Source organism: Schistocerca piceifrons, chromosome 1, assembly GCF_021461385.2.
Source record: "Schistocerca piceifrons isolate TAMUIC-IGC-003096 chromosome 1, iqSchPice1.1, whole genome shotgun sequence".
Lineage (NCBI taxonomy): Eukaryota > Metazoa > Arthropoda > Insecta > Orthoptera > Acrididae > Schistocerca > Schistocerca piceifrons.
In genome coordinates this window covers 409,049,952-409,063,046 of record NC_060138.1, presented here as the reverse complement: position 1 = coordinate 409,063,046, position 13,095 = coordinate 409,049,952, and the positions used below count along the sequence as shown (strand labels likewise).

The 13,095-nt window shown below is 40.8% G+C and overlaps 1 protein-coding gene across 4 annotated transcripts in view; it reads right to left on the bottom strand.

Annotated features, from left to right (window-relative positions):
• The window catches only part of LOC124788942 (steroid hormone receptor ERR1-like), a 366,179-nt gene that overhangs the window by 88,743 nt on the left and 264,341 nt on the right, over positions 1–13,095 (bottom strand). For 3 of the 4 annotated variants that reach the window (XM_047256232.1, XM_047256251.1, XM_047256244.1), the window contains exon 3: positions 7,433–7,480. The exons of the other annotated variant lie outside the window; for it this stretch is intronic. In XM_047256232.1, the coding sequence (XP_047112188.1) occupies positions 7,433–7,480 (48 nt within the window). The remainder of the gene's footprint in view (positions 1–7,432; positions 7,481–13,095) is intronic. 4 annotated transcript variants of the gene reach the window in all.

The following is a 13,095-nucleotide window of genomic DNA, read 5'->3' as shown; positions in this document are numbered from 1 at the left end:
CACAAAGCAGTTCCAGATTTTGCACAAGCGACGAATACTGAACAGTTATTTGTATGTGGCCATCAATCACATACATTTTGCTTTTTAAAATAAAGACTTATATCGGAGTTAAAATCAATGTTATTATCTGTCAGGGTTTCAACCATTAGATCAAACTTCAGCAAATCTTTATTACTCAGTAAAGTCTCACTGCTAATATAAGGTTTTGGTAGTAACATTATCATGTTATGTTGCTGGGCTAAAGAATGACAGTGAATGGCCAACTCCTATTGATGATAGAGAGCCACACTCAAAGTTAATGCCTTACTTTTCCCCTACTCTGGCGGAATTTATTACTGCATCTTAATTGTCTGTATCAAAAATGAATAAGTTTTTTGTAATCCGAACACAGTACAGAAGGTTATAATGCGAAGAGAAATTATAGTGTTGAAACGAGAGCTTGAGTCGATCGTAAAGGTACACTAACGTTAGTGAAAAATGCAGCATCATAAATTGGATACATAACGCTCAAATGATTGCAGAACTGTATTCTGTCTATCAGTGTAGGAATTCAGTGTGTTGTGAAGCACCCACATACTGTAGTCAATCTCGAAAGGTGGCCTTGTATGATCCTAGTGAATATCCCTCCGTGTCATTCGTATGCAGGCAGGTCCACAAAGCATCGAAAGTGATTGATGGACAATCTTAACGAACAAACTGCCGACCAACCACATTTTCGAAATGTTGTATTGCATGCAGTGGTGTCCCAAACCATCATACATAGCTTTTTCTCTCTACATCTCAGGTCAGTGCAGACTGCAGTGATAATGGTATGATTTAACACGCATTCAGTCTCACTACAGAGCAAGCTGTTGTGGCGCTCACCTTAAATCACTTCATTTTGTCTCTCAGCATACTAGTGACAGGTTCCCGTACCAGCTGCAATCTGTGGAGGTTATGTTATTTTTAAAATTCACATGTGGAGGTTATATTTCTATAAAATGGATGCCAACAAGCATTGGCAACCTGGAGGTGACTGCATCAAACCATTGATGCAGGCAGGTCCGCACCTGTGGCTGTGCTCCAGTGTAGAATCAACAATGTCAGTTCGACCATGCAGACAAGACGTCTTGTTGTAGTCTTACTGGGTGGGTCAGTATCCGCTCAATGGCGCGTACAGTATTCATTTACCAACTGGTTTCACAGACACATCACTGTCATTACAGTATACTCTGTAGGAGGGAGGCGACAAACACCAATTAGTCTGATCTATTCAACTTGCTACACGTATAAGCCTTTTTTCTACAATATTAATCACTTATTGCCAATACTCTGTCATAAACGTACGCTGAGTTTGGATTCAGTTGGGCCATCCTTTCTAAATGTTTCATTTTTCATAACTGTTACTGTTTACGCTTTTATTTTCATCATAATCATACGTTAACACAACTAAGACATTTTACGTGGACAGATAAAATCTTTAGTGATTTGTATGTGGCTGATTTCAACTGTTCCCAAAATTTTGAGCAACAAGCCTTCGACTTTCGCCATTGGAGGGAAGTGAATGCAATTTTCTCCATATGCTTCAACGTTTGAGATTATCCATCAAATTATTTTTTCATGCTGTCTCAATTTTCAAATTTGTAGTCGATATTTTGACACTTCTGCAGCTGTCATTTAACATGTTGTACAGCAGCAGTCGCCATGCTTATGAAGCTTCTAAGCTAATGGCTCTTTTTAAATCCTACTGTCAGCTACCAAAGAAACAAGCACAGAAATAAGAACTTTTGTAAAATATCTTTAATTTGTTTATTGCCTACAAACTTACATTTCTAATAAATATGAAATAAATTTTAATCAAACCGTATATAAGACAAAGAAATTGAATTTACATAAGAAAGAAATTGAAGTGTAATTAGTAATGAATTATTAACTTTAATGAGAAGGATGGCACTCTTTTTTGTTAAGTCATTTTAATGTTGGGAGGGTGGGTATTAGGCTACCACTTGAATACAGTTGTAAAAGTTTTCATCAGACAGTGTAGTGCGGAAACACTTTCAGTTATTTATTCCATAAGAACCAAACATTGTACAGATATCATAAATATGTCATTTTGAAGAGAAACCCTGATAGTTTCCCCCCCCCCCCCCCCCCTTCATGTATACCGCTACAGAGTAGTTTCGTAATTTGCCGATAGTCAGCGCTAGTCGCAAACATGGCGAGTTCAGGTGCAGAGCGAGCTTTCTGTGTGTTAGACTTCATCAAATGGCCTGCCTTATCACCAGATCGCACTCTGTGTGACTTTTTTCTATGGGGACACATTAACGATCTGGTGTATGTACAGCCTCTACAACGTGGTGAAGCAGAGCTCCGGGAGAAAATACGGGAAGCGACTGTCGCAGTCGACGATGCCATGCTGGGACGGGTATGGCAAGAATTCAATTACCGTGTTGACGTCTGCCGGCTTACTCATGGTTCGCATATCGAATGTTTGTAAAAAAAACTTTCAGAATTTCTCTTCAAAATGCGATATATATGACAGCTGTACAGTGTTGAGTTCTTATAATTGAAAGTGTTCACGGACTTCGGACTTTATGTACACTATAAGAAACCTCACACAGATATGTTTAGCTGAACATTGCCTTCACATCGAAAATAGCCTGCCGGCCGGAGTGGCCGTGCGGTTAAAGGCGCCACAGTCCGGAACCGCGTGACCGCTACGGTCGCAGGTTCGAATCCTGCATCGGGCATGGATGTGTGTGATGTCCTTAGGTTAGTTAAGTTTAAGTAGTTCTAAGTTCTAGGGGACTGATGACCACAGCAGTTAAGTCCCATAGTGCTCAGAGCCATTTGAACCATTTTTGAAAATAGCCTGGGCCAAAACTGGGTACTTCTCTTTAGGGGCACAGTAGTTTCTTCTTGAAAATCAAAGTGCTCCATGACACAAGTAGAGTATTCTTCAGCATCAGTCTCTATAAAAGTCGATATGACAAACTGTGCTACAATTCAAAGACTTTTGAAATCTTGGAAGCGTTTGCTGAATTGACTTCTCAAATATGGAAGAATTTTGACGCGATTGTTCGTTGGTGTAAGGCGTCGAAGAGCCTTGCTTGTGAAGGGCTTGTTTCAAACAGGCGAAGTGTTTGTATTCGCCGTGGATGATACTTTTTTCCTCGCACAGGTATAAGTTGTTGAGATTGAAACAATGTCCGAATGCGTTCCACCAGTATCTTTATCCTTACCTTGGAACTGCAAGTTAAGGATACTGATCTTTTCAGTGGTCTCTGCGAGGAAACCAAAATTCTGCAGCGAAACGGGATCTTCTTCAAAAAGGAAGCTTAAGGAATCTGCAGCTTCTAAGATGCAGTTTTGATTAATTCACCGTCTTCGTACGGTTTCTTATTCCGTCCAGTAATTTTTGAAACACAGAATGACTCCTAAATTCTGCTTTATATTTGTCTAATGGTTTTAAAAAAGTTGATTTTTGAGCATTAAATATGGATTTTAGTCGTCTTACCTTTTCTTTCCTTAGAGCCGGTTTCGACATTCCCTTTCTTCCCAACTGACAACTGCAAGGTTCTTTTTTTTTTTTTTGAACATACTATCAGAATAACTGTAGCTAAGTATCAGTGCATAAATCAAACTATCCACGTTAGCTAATACCTGACACATACACGGAAAACGTTACGTGCACAGACTTATGCGCTATATAATCATCTGTAAGGCTGAGAATTTAGTATTGTTAACTGACAGTGACACTTGGCTGGGAGAAATAAACAGTTGTCGTGAGCTTGGTTAGAGCTCACCTGTCAGTGGAACATTTCAGGTTAGCCAATCTGAGCGTTACCACGATCTACAGAAAACGTCCCTGCGAGTTACTATAGTCTGATTAAAATCACTTAATAGTTGACACTTCATGGGTTGGGGCTGGTTTCCTTTGATCAGAGCGCTCAGTGTCACCCCCGAACCGTTTGCTGTTGCCAAACTGCCAGAACAGTTGGTCGGTTCGCTTCAAATTACTTGGACGGCATTCTTTCTTGGTGTGTTTGGATCCTTAATCATGGGTCTGGCACTTTTATTTCATACATAATAATCACACCACAAGCAACAAACATACATATAACAACACTAATGAAATGCACATGTTTCATACACAGCACTAACTAAACACGCTGGATACTTTCGCACAAGACGTGATATTCAGCATCATTTATGCAGTTAACATGATCACAGACATCGGCTTACGTTCGATAAACTTCGCATGACATTGTATCAGGCTGGAATTCATCATTGCGACTGGGTGACTACAGTCACAAATATAACATTGTGGTTCAGTGTTGTACGTTAATGTAATGATTAGCATAGTAACTTACCATTTCGAAGGTTGTAGGCTCGAACCTCGTCAGATTTAGGGATTTTTTATTGGTAAATCTATTCAAAAGAGTTTGATTATCATTCTTATTCATCTAATCGGTTTAAATGTAATTTTTTACTATGACACTTCATTTTCATCAATGTATTGACTTTTATTTGCTCTTATTTTTCTACCTACCATTCTTTTTTCATCTGGAATCTGCCTGTGTCATCTATAATCTGCAACCAAATGCCAACCAGGACAGCTTATAAGTAGGTAACGCGGCAACTTGTGTAGCCAGTGAGAGGGTAGTTTCAGGTAACCAATGACAGCGACAAATTACAATTTGCTTTTAGCGGGCTGAAACTGAACTTTTTCTGATATAATTAAATTTTCCTGAAGCTGTTTGAGTTCATCTTTATCTGTGATCATGATGGAAGCTGAAGATATGAAATTTGTGCCTTGGCTAGGACTTGAACCCAAGTCTCCCTGCTTACTAGGCAGGTATGCTAGCCATTACACTTGCACAGCATTGTAGCTAACTTAGCTGCACGGACTACCATAGTTCAATGCCCTCCCTAATAGTATCACACACCTGAGGCAAAGGCAGGATTTCCCCATTACGTCCAACACTGGGGTGCTATTCCAATACCGGAGAGCCTCATCAACAGTGACAATCTAAGAAGGGGAAAATAAGCTGAAGATGTGAATTGAACTTTTTGTAGTAGGCAGTGCGTGTAGCTATGTTTACTGTGTGCTGTGCTGGTGTAACGACTAGCATAACTGCCTAATAAGCAAGGAGACTTGGATTCAAATCTCGGCCATGACACAATTTTAATTCATTTCTTCAGCTTCCATCACGAACTTTTACTGACTTGAGTTTGCTCGTAGAGGTTAGCCTTAAACGCCGTGAACAAAACGGTCATGAGTTTAGTTCTGCCGCAAATATATTATTCTCAGATGTATTACATCACCAATTTGTGGTTAGCTTGAGACATGGGCTTCAAAACTCAGAACACATCGTCTGCCGCAGTTCAGTTATTGGGCAATTAAAATCATCTGTTAACAGAGCATGTTGCAATTCAGACTACGTTGTGGCATCCAACATTGCTCCACTTTACACTTGAACAACATTTGTGAAGTGACTTGCCATGTTTGTGTGTTATATAAAAGACGTCAACTATCAGTTAACTTTAAATAGACTATAGTAGATTGCGATTGGTTCAGTTGAAAAGCGTGGTCGTTATTTTTGTAACATGTAACCATACACGCAATAAATCACATCTTGGTGCAATAGCTGGTCTTCAACCCATCTTCATACAAATGCCACGGAAAATAAATAAAAGCTGGATGTATTTGCATGTAACTATTGTGGGTAAGTGAACTTGTCCCATGTTCTTTCAACTGACTCTAACCCAACGCTTACCATACACATTTCATTGTTAGCAAAAATATTTCTCACAAGGGAACCTCCCCATCGCACACCGCTCAGATTTAGTTATAAGTTGGCACAGTGGATAGGCCTTGAAAACCTGAACACAGATCAATCGAGAAAACAGGAAGAAGTTTTATGGAACTATGAAAAAAGTAAGCAAAATATACAAACTGAGTAGTCCATTCGCAACCTAGGCAACATCAAGGATAGTGTGAGCTCAGGAGCGCCGTGGTCCCGTGGTTAGCGTGAGCAGTTGCGGAACGAGAGATCTTTGGTTCAAGTCTTCCTTCCAGTGAAAAGTTTACTTTCTTTATTTTCGCAAAGTTATGATCTGTCCGTTCGTTAACTGATGTGTCTGTTCACTGTAATAAGTTTAGTGTCTGTGTTTTGCGACCGCACCGAAAAACAGTGCGATTAAGTAGACGAATGGACGTGCCTCTCCAATGGGAACCGAAAACATTTGATCGCAAGGTCATAGGTCAACCGATTCCTCCACAGGAAAACAGGTCTAATATATTCTATACGACACTGGTGACGGCATGTGCGTCACATGACAGGACGCACGTGACTCCTACAACGGTTCGAATGCTACGACACGGTCGCTGCTATTCCAAGTTCACTCAGATGACTTAACGAAGTCGTTAGCACACTTGGCGAATGGGTAAAAAGATTCTTCTACCTTGCCCGATTTAGGTTTTCTTGTGGATGTGATAATCACTCCCAAAAAAGTGATGAAAACATAAGAGTTTGTCACATAAACTGCAACAAATGAATGCAACAGTTTCACAGTCGCACAGTTTTCCCTGTGCTCTGTCAAAACATATGTTTTTAACGTTTTCAAAGTTTTCTGTGTGTAGACCGTCAAATCCTGCATATGTCCAAGCAAATCTGAACATGTCCTGGAATTTTGGAGAGCGAAGTTGATAATGTGTGAGTGCCTGAACTTTGATAATTGTCTGAAAATAAAAAAAATTAAACTTTCCACTCGAGGGAAGACTTGAACCAAGGACCTCTTGTTCCACAGCGGCTCACGCTAACCACGGGACCACGGCGCTCCTGAGCTCACACTATCCTTGATGTTGCCTATGTTGCGCATGGACTACTCAGTTCGTATATTTTGCTTATTTTTTTCATAGTTCTACACAACTTCTTTCTGTTTTCTCGATTGATCTGCGTTCAGTTTTTCAAGGCTTATCCACTGCGCCAACTTATAACTAAATCTGACGGGGGTGTGATGGAGAGGTTCCCTTGTCAGTGCTCTTCCCAGAAGCTATAGAGAACTTGCTGAACTTACCTGTCCTTAATGCTGCGATCAACTCCCACGCTTCAGTGAAGTTCATTGTCGTACTTTTTAAATACAAAAGCAGCGTGCTGTAGTCTTCGAAATTAAAATTTTCACGAATTAACGAAATTAAAATTTCCACGAATTAAACGGAAAACTTAGAAGTTTATGTTAGGATGCAACTTAAGTAGTACGGAAATGGAGATACAGCAAAATTGCTTACAAGGATATGGTTTTAGTTACTCCTCTCTCTAGAAACATTCAACGAACATTGGTAATTGGTATTTTTACAACGATTTTCACGGCTTCATCTTTGAGGTGAGAGATGGTCACTTTTTTGTAAAGCTGTATGCATGCTGTCCTGGATTTTGAATGTTATTACCTTTACGCAGGCAGGCATATCGTTCCTTGCCACTGGTTCATCAGCAAGCTACGGAAGAGAAAAGAAAAACTTGTAACCGCATTCTTTCTCATTTTACGATGATGCTGCAACAGAAGTATGTATCACATACATTTAACATTATTGTTCTCCATTGTAATTAAGACAAGAGAACGAGAAAAACGCTCTCCACGATAAGATAGAATAATAAAGACAGCTGTTCATAACAAATGGAACACCATGAAGGAAGCACACGACTAGTACGACTCTTCCAGGTCCTTCAAAGAAAGGTGTCGAACGCAAATATATACGAAGGTTGGAACTTTAATAGCGGCAACTATTTATTTACAGCTCGTACAAAATAGATACGTGTTTAAATGTTTTACTGGCCTTCAGAGTAGTCACCAGCATTGTGTATAACCCGTTGCCAGCGATGTGGAAGTCGTAGGATACTCTTAGCAGTGTCAGTTGTGTTGAGAGTTCGAGCGGCGCGCTCTGTTGCCCGACGAATTTGTAGCAGTTCTGAAGCGAATGCCGTGAAGTGTTTCCTTCAGTGTAGAAATCAAGTTCAAGCGAGGGCTTAAGTTAGGGGAGTGCAGTAGGTGGTACAGCACTTAGCAGCCCTATCACTCAAACAAATCAGTAACAGCTTGCACTGTACGTGCTTGAGCATTGTCCTGCAAAATGATGGTCAGGTCCTGCAGAATGTGTCATCAACTTCTGTCTCTAAGCTGGTCGTAGGTTGTGTTCCAAACATGAACAGCATAGAGACAGAAGTGATGACACCTGACAATCATTTTGCAGGACAATGCTCAAGCACGTACAGTGCAAGCTGTTACAGATTTGCTTGCCTGATAGGGCTGCTAAGTGCTATACCACCTACTGCAAACCCCTGACTTAAGCCCTCGTGAGTTCAACTCGATTTCTAAACTGAAGGAAACAGTTCACGGCATTCGCTTCAGAACTACTACATATTCGTTGGGCAATAGACCGCGCCGCTGGAACTGTCAACACAACTGGCATTGCTAAGAGTATCCTACGACTTCCACATCGCTGGCAACGGGTTGTGCACAATGCTGGTGACTAGTTTGAAGGGTAGTAAAACTTTGAAAAACGTATCTATTTTGTACCAGGTGTAAATAAATAGTTGCCACAGTTAAAGATCCAACCCTCGTATAAATACGTATCAGTAGTGAATCTGGGAGTTAAGCCGGAATCACACAGGCAACAAAAGTGGCTCCACAGCTAGTGGTACACTGCAATTGCATGTGTGAACTTTGTTTTCTTAAGAGACGCAACTTGTGTCATGCCAAAAAAAGTTCAACTTGGTTGTACTGTGTTACGCTACTTTCCTTGCTCCATTGCTCCTTGGTGGCAGTATTTCAAAACATGAACATTCTGTCGCAATTAATCGTGAAGTAATTGCTGCTGTAGAGGCCTACTCCATTCGATTTCGGTGCGTTTTCACTTTATTACCGAAAAAGTCAAAACAGTTGTCGGCACGTACACTTTCGCAGCTTCTGGAAGTCAAAAAAACAACTACTTATGCTTAATTTTTTGTTGCAGTGTGTGTCTGTGAGGGGTGGGGGTGGGGGGCGACTATTTTCAGATCAATGTACCGCGCGGTCTAAGGCGCCTCCCCACAGTTCGCGCAGCTTTCCCTGTCGGCTTCGAGTCCTCCTCCGCGAGCGCGCGCGCGCGCGTGTGTGTGTGTGTGTGTGTGTGTGTGTGTGTGTTGTCTGTGGCGTAAGTTAGTTTAAGTTAGATTAAGTAGTGTGTAATCCTAGGGACGATGACTTCAGCAGTTTGGTCTCATAGGAAGTTACCACCTCCAAATCAATGATGTAGCCCAAAATGTTGAAAGATTTTTGGATGAATAAATAGATAAAATTAATATGTAAGAGAAACTTCGCGACTTTTGAAACTAAGCAGTCTGCATTCTGGACTATATGCCTAGATCAACGAATACAATAAGATTCTAAAATCTTGGAAGAGTGACGTGTCTGCAGGCGATATTTACATGCCACTGTTGGTTAGCTTACCATAGCATCCAGCATTTTCGTCTTCGTATGTTATTTCTTTTGCATATGTTTGTAGGATTGCCACAGGTTCTGAAAGCCTCAGTAGATGAAATGGTTGGTTTACTGAGATGTCACGCATCGTCATTGGTTGGGTGCAAGCTGAGCACGTGCGCCGCTTCCCTCCTCCCTCATAACTAGTGCTTCTGCCCTCCTTCCAACCACTCCCCTCAGTTTGCAGTCGTTGGTGCCACCATTTGTCGCCGCTAGCATGGCAGCTGCAGATGAGAGGCGAGGAGGCGTGAGGAGTGATTCGTTTGGATCGGATTCTCAGAGACTGTAGAAAAGTGCCTGCTCAGCGATCATCTTTACGGTGTGTTACTACCTATCCTCATTACACTGGTCAACACTCATTTTCTTGCCAAGGATATTTGAGTGGCTTTAGGATGGGTTAGTGGTGCTGAGGACGAATATAGCAACCATTTATGCAGTTTGGCTCTAGTTTTTGAGATAATGCATGATTTATTCAAAAAATTAGAAAAAATTGCTAATACTGAACTCGAGCGCTACAAACTACAATGAAAAAAGAAAATAATCTTTATAAATAGCTTCTATGAAAACCTGATAGGCATTTGTCCACGTATAAAACATAATTGAAAAGTTTCTCTATAAGTATATCATTTTCCGTCCATGACGAACCGCTTCCTGCACGCTTTCCTTTTATAGGTCTCTTCAGAACAGGCACGTTGCAGATTCCAGCAATAATCTGCCATCATATGCCTGTCCCATCTTCCTTTATATCTTTCCTCTATTCCTTTCATATCTTGATGGAACCGCTCTCCTTGTTCCTCACTGAAATCACCTAGATTACGATGAAATCGATCCAAGTGGCTGTGAAGGAAGTGCAATTTTATGCTCATGTTAGCTCCTAAGTTTTGAAAGTTAGTGAGCATGTTTTTGACCAGTTCCTCGTAATTGGGAGCTTTATGATTGCCCAAAAAACATTTTACAACAGCGACAAAACTGTTCCAGGCCGATGCTTCAGTGACAGTCATGACACTTGTAAAATTGGTATCGTTGATGAGCCTGCGAATTTGAGGACCATCAAATATTCCTGCCTTAAGTTTTTCACTACTGAGTCGAGGGAACGTATTGCAGATGTATGTGAAGCAATTACCATTTCTGTCTAAAGCTTTGGTGAATTGCTTCATTAGTCCTAACTTAATATGTAATGGTGGAAGAACAATCTTGTCCCTACTAACCAGAGGTTCATTAATGATGTTTGCTTCACCAACAGCCATATGTTCCCTTGGAGGCCATGTTTTCTGCTTCCAATGTTCGTGCTTTGCCCTACTATCCCACATGCAGATAAAACATGGGTGCTTTGTGTATCCACTTTGTTGTCCAAGCAAGAAGTTCACCATTTTCAAATCAACACAAATCAACCACTGGTACTGCATATACTGAATTTTCTGCAGAACCATCTTGATGTTAGCATATGCTTCACAAAGTTTTGTTGAGTGGGCAATTGGAATAGATGCGTAACGATTGCCATTGTGTAGGAGAACACATTTTAAACTTCTAGTGGAACTGTCTATGAAGAGACGCCAGTCCTCTGGTCTATATTCCGGCAGCCCCAATTCAAGTAAAAGTCCAGGTATATTGCTGCAATACACTATAACCTCTTCTTGGTTGAAGTATGGAAGAAGGTTTTCTTCTCTCGTCCGGTAAGCTGTTATTTTAACACTTGGATGAAGACAGTTCTTTTCCTTAAGCCTGGATGCTAAGAGTTCTGATGCTTGCTTTGAAAGATTGAGTTCTCGTATCAAGTCACTGAGCTCCTTCTGGTCGAACTGCTGGGGTTGTGTCTCACGTCCTTCGTATTCCGAACCACTACTTGTACATTCCTCGCCGTGCACATCGTCATCTGATGATGTTAGCGTGGGTAATGTTGTGAAGGTTGGTACAGGAACATCGTTGCTGTGCACCACCGGTCTTCTTGCTGACTCCAAATCGGGATATTCCCACTTTCGTTTTTTGAACCTATTAAAACCTTTCACATTAACAATGCAAAAATAGCAATCATCTGTATGGTTCTTCTGCTCTCGCCATACCATAGGCACTCCGAAGTTTAAGCTTTTCCTTTTTCGTTTTGTCCACTGCCGTAAGCACTCCACACAGCATTTACAAACTTTATGGGGTGCCCACGCCTTGTCTTGATCTCCAAGTTTAATTCCGAAATATGCCAGATACGCTTCCTTCACAAAAGGAGTAATATTCTTCCTGTTCTTTTGAAGAACGTATTCACCACAAATGTAGCAGAACTCATCTGGATGGTTCACGCAAAGACGGCGTGAAGAACTCATGTTTTCCTAAAACAAAATTGCACAAATACTACATATTAAGCAGAACTTTCTTGTATTTGCATGTCAGTCACATCCAACAAACATCATTAATTGTTTTGTGTGAAATGAATACTCACCTCTTATTTGCTACGTCACGATGAAAAGGTTCTATCTCCTTGAAGCTGCACTGCACATGTGTGTGACTTTCGACCATCGCCATTTTTCTTGTTTACACTGAACGCTACCTATCGGCTGTTGCGGGGTTACCTCGGCCAACAAATGAATGTCGAGTACCGCCGAATTCAAATCTGCACAACCCTCAATATCTTCAACACACGCACCGCACAACAGGACTGAACACATGCTGACAGTGTGATGTTTGCATGATGTAATCCTCAACCACACAGATGCACTCCCTGAGCACAATTGTTTAATAAAGATAGTACAATATCACTAATTAAAAAACAGGTAGCAAATACATTACACCATATATGGACCCTGCAGTCGATATTATCCACATGAAACTCTCATTTCCACAAATAACCTATATCTCAAAAACCAGAGCCAATTTGGAAAAAGTACAAATATACTCGGAATGAGTATCATAACAATATCCCATTTTCGTTCAAACTTCCCTGGCAACGAAAAAAAAATTTTATTTTGTAGAGCTGTGTTATTATTGATTGTCACAGTATTTGCACAAGATGTCTGCTGCATGGATTGATCACCGCAGTCCCGTTTATCAACATGCTGTCTGTGACTCCTGAATAGGTGGCCACATTAGTGGATTTGGGGTCTGTTTGTGTGTGGCATAATGCAACGGATTTTCTTGGTTTATCCATGGACCCAGGACTGTAGTGCTCCTCGGCAGGCCAGAGGCCATTGGCGATGGATTTAAGAAATTGCTTGTCTCATCGCAGACACGTTGTAAGGTGTGGCGTTTTATAGACATTTTATTTACTCTAGTACATTTTGGCACTTCAAAGTAGTTTATATATTAGAAAGTATGGACGATAAGAAGAAGAAAATTGTGGCAGTCGCTGGCGATTTGTACGCTATGTGCTCATATTTCTCGAAAGAGAAGCCACATAATACCTCTAAAATAATAGATGTAACACAGTGGGTAATAACTGACAGCAATGAACATAGTAGAACCAATATTTTATTGGTGGTCACCTATGTTATTGGTTTACACAACTCTCCCCTGCCTTACACTCTTCTTTCAAGAGGCCTATTTTTTCTGAGGTTATTTCTGAACTCAGTGAAGATATCTTAAATCTGCCTTGCGACTCCAACAAAATGC